General features: G+C 52.7%; 1 protein-coding gene across 1 annotated transcript; it reads left to right on the forward strand.

Moving 5' to 3' along the window:
* The first annotated feature begins 1,847 nt into the window (after positions 1 to 1,847).
* Positions 1,848 to 8,809, forward strand: LOC121599116 (toll-like receptor Tollo). Its single transcript, XM_041926642.1, has one exon. It carries the CDS (start codon positions 3,118 to 3,120, stop codon positions 7,159 to 7,161), a length of 4,044 nt encoding a protein of 1,347 aa, XP_041782576.1. The 5' UTR covers positions 1,848 to 3,117; the 3' UTR covers positions 7,162 to 8,809.
* Positions 8,810 to 9,150: the final 341 nt, after the last annotated feature.

A 9,150-nucleotide genomic window follows, 5' to 3' on the forward strand; every position in this document is an offset into this window, starting at 1 on the left:
AAAAAATAACAAGAACTCTTCGCAGCAATCCCGAAAACGCATGCTAGGGGACAGAATTCTATTGATTTTTTACACGCAGCTGAACTCTTCTGTCGTTTGATGCGTCGCTGACCCCCTGCTTCCCGTGCCTATAGACACACTTAACACTTCTGTCAACTTCCCTTGCGAGTCTATGGTGATTTTGGTTAGAGTCCGCGAAATCCTCGCCCACAGCAGACACACAAAAAAAATCCCCCAACGGCTCAGAATGGCCACAAAAAAGGCAGCATTTTTGTTGCTGTTGTTGTTGTGAGTGCGTGTCCGCTGTCCCTCCACAACACTTTATTGTCCTTTTTGGCTTTTCGGTTGACCGATATTTCCGCTCTGTCCATCCTCCCGGAGCGGATGACATAAAATATGCAAATTCGCGTCATTGACATTCCATTCCATTGCTTCCAACCGAGTGGACGGGCGAACTGGCGCGCTCGGTTGTGATCAGTTGGAAAGGATTAATCACTCGTTGTTTCTCTTCCGCAGTCAATTTTACATCCCTCCCTCCGTCCGGTTGGCTGGGATTGTTTTATGCCTCTATCGCTATCATAAACCGCACCAAGCATCGCGCTCATCCCTCCTCCAACACACACACTCACATTGCGCCACTAATTATCGTCTTCATTATCAAAAATATTTGCTTCCCCGAGGCCGCTGGCCACTGGCGTTTGTGTGGTTGGCAATAGAAAGGAAAGTTTTAGGGCCGCTGCGCCGACTTTGCGACTTCGACTCCGAGGTTCGTTGCATTCCATAAAGTGATAAAAAATTCAAATCAATCAAACCCAGAACCCAAAAACAGCCGCAAATGCGGGAGGGCCGGTGTTGGGAATCGATTTGTGGAACCTCGGGAACTCGGGTTTTGTTTTTGTTTAATTACTCCTGCTCGCTAGTCCATTCGGAGCGGTTCGAGCGGCTGGGTTTTGGGACCGTTGTGTTTGCCTTGTTGTGTACGACTGCCCCGTGTGTGTTGTTCGACATTGTGTGCTCTGTGTCTGTGTCTAAAACCAAAAATCTCGACGGGTGATCCCTTTTCGGATGCCCCCTTAAACCCCTGGGCAAATGAGCTGAGAAATATTTGAAGAAAAGAACGAACCAGCAACAACAGAAAAAACGAGGTTAGTTTGGTAACTGTTTCATATACTTGAAAGTGGGACTCGCTTGGTCCTACCTGGAACCGGGGCAAGGATGTTTGTGGTGCACTTTTTTTGGTTGTTGTGTAGCTGTTTGGTTGTTATCCTTCTTCTTCAACACAAGGATGTGGACACACAGTCGGTCGAAATTAGCTGGGCCGAACCGTGCTGGTTCATTTTTTTTCCTCTCTTCACAATATTCCCCGAACTCGTTGCAGATTGCGAAGGAACGGAGCAAAGCGAGACGAGCCAAAAATTATGACCGGCCGACGGGTTGGTTGTCTGCCTTCTCGCTCTCCTTCTGGCATCACCTCTCTCGCTTCCCCGTCGAATGCATTCGATGCACATGCACGCAACGACGACGAGCGGGATGCTGAGAGCGCGCGTGAGAAGCGAGCAATGAGCAGTGAGAAAGAGAGCGAGAGAGAGAAAGCGAGGATGAATGTTGTGGGCCGCTCGGGATGAATCGTTCAACTCGGGATGAACGCGCGCGTTCACGCTTCGGCTTTTCTCACCGGCGTGATGAATTTGACAAAGGGCAAGAGCGAGAGAGTGAGCGTGAAGTAGAGAGAGAAACGGAGCGTTTAGGGCACGCAATAATGGGAAGAAATGGAAACAAATGGACAAAACTGAACAAACTATGCGGGTTCACGAGAAGGGAATGATGTTACTTTCGTACCTCACGCTCACCGTGCTGTTCATTCGTTAACAAACTCTCATCGCAAGCGGACGTACGTTGCACTGGTCGTACGCTCCGTCTAGAAACGCCTAAGCTTAATACCGCTTTAATCATAACGAAAAAAAAAACAGAACAAAAACGATACAACTGCATCGTTTGTATGAAAGTTAAGCATTCGCATCGGTACATACATCATTTGTAAGAACATTCTACGTGAAGAATCTCCCAATTGCTACGTCGTGAAAATCAAACAGCAGTGTGAAAAGTGAAGCTTGCGTGTTAAAACCCGTCGCAATTACGCAAGAAAACGAACAATTTCTCGTACCATCAACCCCACGCGACTGGTGAAAAGTGTGCGTCTTTGTGTGTGTGTGTGTGCGTTGTAGTGTGTCTGTAGCGTGAAAAGCAGTATTGTGAAAAATCGAATCCTTCGCTAGGATAACCGGGAAAAAACGAGGCGAAAAACCCATCCCCCCCTCCCCTTACTGCAAGCCGTAATGAAGAAACCGTGTTGCTCGAAGTGATGCGATTGTGGGGCGCGTGTGTAAGCGTGTGTGTTTGTGTCGTCGGCGTCTCCGGCGAACCGAAAACCGGGCAACCCGGGGCACCGTGGTGATATAGCCGGTGTTACGAAACCCCCCCCCCCCACAACCAGCGACGATGATGATGCTGTCCGTGCTGGTGCTGGCGTCCTTCCATACCAACCGCACGAGAAAAGTGGCAGCCGTAGCAGCAGCAGCAGCAGCAGTAGAGTCAGGCTCGACGACGAAAAGTTTCTAGGCACCCGGGAGTGCGTTCGGGTGTGTGGGCCCGCGTGTGTGTGTGTCTGTGTTCCCTTAGCCGGGATTTTTCGTTTTCCTCTGTTTGTTACGACTTTATGTTTTCTTTCGACACAACACCCCCGAAATTCGGTGCTGCTAAGCTTCCCTTTCCCACGCCCGTTACGGTGTTTTCAACGGTTTTACTTGCGTGTTGTGTCCCTCCGAGAGAGAAAGAGCCTCTGCAGTGTTTGTGAGTGTATGTGTGTGTGTGTGTATATGTGCCCAACTCGAAAGTTTTTACCCACAAAATATAAAGCGAGGGCTTCACAACCAAAAAGAAAAGCAAAGAAAAAGTAAAGCAGAGTAACGCAAAAAAGCCGTGTGAGTGTGTGTGTGTGCGCGAACGTGTGAGGGTGTATGTTTGGCAACGTGGCCATACGAATTTAGGGAAAACAAAGTGAAAAGAGTCCTTAGAGTGCTTAGGGCGATATAGCGTATTGTCAGTTAAAGCACAACCATGCAGCTTCAACAGATCGTGACGGTCTTGCTCCTGCTGGGCCTGGTCACCGTGACCGTGGCCCGCTCGAACCTAATGTCCCGCATGGACGTTGCACCGCGGGGCTGCAAATGGCAGCGCGTCCTGGACGAAACCGGCGAGGAGGAAGCGCCCGCCACCGTCACCACCGTGCTGTCCTGCAAGCTGAAAACGATCGGTGCTACGGACACGCTGATGCGCAACCTGTCCTCGTACCAGATCGAACGCATCAACTCGCTGCGGCTCGAGTGCAGCGACATTCTGTTCTTCGAAAGTTCGCTCGAAGCGAACCAACATTCGGGCGCGTTTCTCGGCTCGCTGCGACGCCTTCGCGACCTCAAGATCGAGTACTGCAAGATCAAGTACGTGCCTTCGATGGTGCTGGCAACGCTGCGGGACCTCCGCTCGCTGTCCCTCCGCACGCACAACACCGACTGGTCGGCGATGAACCTGGAGTTCCATCCGGAGAGCTTCCGCGGGCTGACCGAGCTGAAGCGGCTCGACCTAGCCGACAACAACATCTGGGCCCTGCCGACGGACGTGTTCTGTCCGCTGTTCTCGTTGCGTCACCTCAATCTCACCCGCAACCGGCTGACGGATGTGTCGCAGCTGGGCTTCTCCGACTGGGGCAACGGACCAACGGCACCGGGCAAGGCGTGCAACACGGGGCTGGAGGTGTTGGACCTTTCGCACAATGACCTCCTAGCCCTGCCCGACAACGGTCTATCGTCGCTCCGGTCACTCAGCGTGCTGATGCTGCAGGACAACCTGCTCACCGCGCTTGCCGACCGTTCGTTCGTTGGACTGGGCTCCCTCAAAGTCCTCAACATGTCCAGCAACAAGCTGGTGGCCCTGCCCCCAGAAACCTTCCAATCGACACGCGAACTGCGCCAGATCTATCTCCAAAACAACTCCCTGTCGGTGCTGGCGCCCGGTATGCTGGAGGGCCTGGACCGGCTGGAAATCTTGGACCTCTCGCACAACGAGCTAACGTCCGAGTGGGTCAAGCGCAACACGTTTGCCGGCATGAAGCGGCTGGTAGTGCTGGAAATCGCTCACAACGCACTCACCAAGATCGATCGGCACGTGTTCCGGGAGCTATACAGCCTGCAGATACTGAACCTGGAGGCGAACCAGATCGAATCGATTGCGGACAATGCGTTCAGCGATCTGAAGAACCTGGTCGCACTGACCCTCTCCCACAACCGGCTGAAGCGCATCGAGCAGCATCACTTCTCCGAGCTGTACGTGCTGAACCAGCTGTACGTGGAGTCGAACCTGATAGAGTCGATGCACGGGAGAGCGCTGGAGAATCTGACGAATCTGAACGATCTGAACCTGAACGACAACCGGCTGACGGAGATACCGGAAGGGTTGGGCAAGCTGCGGTTCCTGAAGTCGCTCGATCTCGGCAAGAACCGTATCAGTGCGGTTAGCAACGCTTCGTTCGAGGGTCTGGAGCAGCTGCTGGGACTACGGTTGGTCGAGAATCGCATCACGAACATTTCGCGCGATGCGTTTGTGACGCTCTCGTCGCTGCATGTGCTCAATCTCGCCTCGAACCAGATCCGTCACATCGACCAGTCGGCATTCAGCTCCAACCCAACGATTCGGGCCATCCGGCTTGATAATAACGATCTGGAGGACATTAGCGGTGTGTTTACGTCCCTACCGGCACTGGTGTTCCTGAACGTGTCCGACAACCAGATCCGGCTGTTCGACTACTCACACTTTCCGGTGTCGCTCGAGTGGCTCGATATGCACCAGAACAACATCACCGAGCTGGGCAACTACTACGACCTGAACAATCTGCAGATCAAGATGTTGGATGTGTCCTTCAATCGGTTGACGTCGGTCGATGCAAAGTGCATTCCGGACAGTATCGAAACGCTGTTCCTCAACAACAACGCGCTGGAGGAGGTTGCTGCCGGTACGTTCCTCTCCAAGCGCTCCCTGGAGAAGGTGGTGTTGTACGGGAACTATCTGCGCAAGTTGGAGATCGGTGCGCTGGCTCTAACGCGCGTTGCCGACGACCGGGAAGTGCCCGCGTTCTATCTCGGCGACAATCCGATCCACTGCGACTGTACGATGGAGTGGCTGCAGGGCATCAACAAACTCGCCCATCTGCGGCAGCATCCCCGCGTGATGGATCTCGACACAGTCCTCTGCACGATGGAGCATGAGCGGGGCGCAAGCATTCGCCCGCTGATGGACCTGCGACCGCACGATTTCCTGTGCCGGTACGAGACGCACTGCTTCGCCACGTGCCACTGTTGCGAGTTTGATGCGTGCGACTGCAAGATGACGTGCCCGGACCGGTGCAGCTGCTACCACGACCACACCTGGAAGGCGAACATCGTGGACTGTGGCAGTGCGGACTACACGGAGGTGCCCGAGCACATCCCGATGGACGCGTCCACGATCTATCTGGACGGCAATGAGCTCCGCCAGCTCGCGAGCCATCAGTTCATTGGGAAGAAGAAGCTGGAGGTGCTGTACCTCAACGGTAGCAACATTCGGGACGTACACAACCGTACGTTCAATGGAATTCCGAGCCTTCGGGTGCTTCATCTCGAGAACAACTACATCAACGAGCTGCGCGGCTTCGAGTTCGATCAGCTGACGAACCTGAACGAGCTGTACCTGGACCATAACGCGATCGCGTACGTCGGGGAGCGAACGTTCGAGAGCCTGCGGTTCCTGGAGGTGGTCAGCTTGAGCGACAATCGCATCAGCGAGTTCCGCCCGTGGCAAGCGTTTGCGGCGGCCGGTGAGACGGGGTCGTTGGCACGCGTGGCGCTGGACGGCAATCGGTGGCGCTGCGACTGTGAGTCGTTGCGGCGGATGCAGCGCTGGATCCGGACGGTGAGCGGCGACTTCGAGCTGCAGCGGATGATCTGTGCGGACAGCCGGGTGGTGGCCGATGCGATTGCGTCGTGCGACAGTCGGCAGGGTGGTGGTGTGTTCGGTGCCGGTGCAGAGGCGGGCGAAGTGGACGGCGATGGACCGCCCGCGGTACATCGGACGGTGCTGCTCGGGCACGGACTGATTGGGGGTGGCTATGTGCCGCTGCTGGCGGCCATTCTGGTGGCCATCATCGGCACGGCGCTGATCGTCGCGTTGGCCTGTGTGTTCCGGCAGGACGTGCGGCTGTGGGCCCACGCCCGGTACGGCGTGAGGTTGGTGAAGGACCCGATCATTGTCGGTGGCAGGAAGGAGCCCGACTCGGACCGGCTGTACGATTGCTATCTCGTGCACAGCGTGCACGACAGTGACTTTGTGGGCCGGCTGCTCGGCGCCGAGCTGCAGCTGCACGGCTACTCCGTGTGCCAGCATCATCGCGACGTCCATCCGGGGGCGTTCTTGGCCGACTCGCTGCAGAGTGCGGCCGATTCGGCCCGCAAGCTGCTGCTGGTGGTGTCGATGAACTTCCTGCAGACCGAGTGGTCCCAGCCCCAGTTCCGGGTGGCGCTGCAGTCGGTGATTGAAAGCATCCGGCCGGCCCACCGGCGGCACAAGATCGTGCTGGTGCTGACCGCGCCGGTGGAGATCGTGGCGATGGATCCGATCATGCATCTGCTGATCCGCACCTGCACCGTGGCGTGCTGGGGCGAGCGCAAGTTCTGGGACAAGCTGCGGTACGCGCTGCCCGACGTGCCGAAGGACCGGGTGCCGGCCAAGCTGGGCGACATTACGCGCAGTCCGGCCAATCTTCGCTACACCCCAGCGCCCACGTCGCTCGAGCAGTGGTGCAAGATCAGCCCGGGCGAGACGGGCCCGAACGGGGGGCAGCTGGTGCCACCCGGTGGGCCGGTTCCAGTGGCCGGCATCCCGCAGAGCACGCCGTCGCAGAGCACCTGCAACACCGAGGACGAGTCGTCCTCGTCCGCCTCCTCGCAACACTACGAGGCTCCGATGAGTCAGCACTACAACATGAGCCGCTCCAGTGCCTCGCTTGGTCACGTGTACTCCACGATACCGGAGACGCCCCAGATGGGACGCAACGGAAGAGCTTATTTCGTGTAATTAGTGGGATATTCGGTGGGATAATGGGGACGCTGCGGGGAACAGGACGCCTGTTTTCCGTTGCCCCCAACAACTAAAAGCGTTTTGTACATACGAACTACTTGTAAGTAGTGTAGGAGGAGGAAGCAGAAAGCGGACACCATTATAGTCAAGCGAAATGTTGCAGTCAACGCTATACAAACACAAAGGCAGTCAATTTTGTTGATTTTTAGTTTTAACATATTTTTGCGACTAAGATTTAGCATTAAACAAGAAACAAAACACACGGAAACATACACACACACAAAACCCTCGCCTCTTAAAACGAAACACGTGAACGATGATCTCTTTGGCCACGTACGAAGCAAACGGAAGCGCAGTTGGGCCTGGGTCAAAGGGTTGCCGTGCAGGGCGCTATGTATTGTAATTCTTCCGGGAGGGTTTGAGGCGCAAAAATCCCCACAGCCCCCACGCGGTAGATGTGTTACTCCCTTTACTATTATTATTATTACTATTATTGCGCCTCTGCTCTTATTTGCCAAATATATTTGAAATGTGTATTTTCACGAGAGGGTTGCGCGATGAAAACGAAAAAAAGAAAAACAACCTAATGCAAAAGGACCAGAGTTAGTGTGGGAGGGTGAAGCGATGAGGTGAGTTGAGGAAGTGGTGAGACAGGCGTCCCAGGGGACTGTGAGAGGAATATATAGGACTAAATATATATACATAAATGAATGACTTAAATGATCGTGATACTAGTTTTTACATGGCCTTCCATATAAGAGCGATAACGGTTCCACGTAGCTGTGGTCCTGACTTAAGCATAGAAAACGCAAAACACAAGAAAAGCGCACAACGTATAAACGACACACACATACACACCGAACGAAGTTGAATCGTTTCAGTAAGTAAGAAATGTAATAATTGTACTTGAATCTGTTCCCACCTCAAAACGTGGCACATTGGTCCCCGCGAGTGTTTGTGTGTGTGTGTGTGTGATGCGCTAGAGAAATCTGTTCTAACTTGATCCCTTATTTTCACGTAACACACGAACACACTTTCCTGCCCGTGTTGTTTTTCGGTCCGTTCGATCTTTCGTGCTCTTCTCTTCGGTCAGGTTAGGTGATGGATACGATTGGAAGCACAAAGATGTGTAAGATGATTAGAGTCGTTTTGAGTTGAGTGTGCCATTTTCGCAAGACAAAAAAAGCAAAACAGAACTGACCAACAAAATGCATCTAGTGAGGGCGGGAAGAAAATAGGAAGCAAGCAAAACAACAAAAACAACAGTCTGAAGCCGTTGCGTGGTGCGATCGGGAGAAAATTACACCATTATTGCCATAAAGAGACAGTGCAAAGAAATTACAGGAAGAACGAGAGAAATAGAGAAAGAAACACACACACACACACACACAATGTAAATTAACAAGTTACCGTAACAAAACAAGAGACAAAAAGAGTAAGAAACCCAATAATGCAAGCAAAAGCCACCAAACAAGAAAAGGCAAGAAAATTACATAATAAACCAAATCAGATGAAAATTAGACACATCCAGGCACAAACAATGGCGCACACTAAAGAGATACAAAGTGAGGGAGAGAAACACGTCGAGTCGAGCAATGAAATAGTAAACCAACCCGGACAAAACACGCAAAAAAAAAAAAACACGGCGCATCAATGTAAAACTAGCTCCAATTTGTACATTTCGACATTAGGAGATAATAATTTATTACACACGTGCAGCATAAAGCAAGCGCGATGCAAGAGATACACACACTCACAAACCAGGAAACAAACAACAGAAGAAACAGAAAGGAAACAGCCACGTTAAAGAGGTAAATAGAAGCGGTTTAAATTGAAGGTTTGAAGGTGAAACTAGATAGAGCGAAGCGAAAGGAGCAAACATTGTTAAAAGCGGGAAAAGGGTAGAATCAAAACTACGGAAAAAAAACTCCCTTTCAAGAACGAGAAGATAATAACAAAAAAGGGAGAAAAGGAGAGAGAGAGAGA

Source organism: Anopheles merus, chromosome 3L (assembly GCF_017562075.2).
Source record: "Anopheles merus strain MAF chromosome 3L, AmerM5.1, whole genome shotgun sequence".
Classification (NCBI taxonomy): domain Eukaryota; kingdom Metazoa; phylum Arthropoda; class Insecta; order Diptera; family Culicidae; genus Anopheles; species Anopheles merus.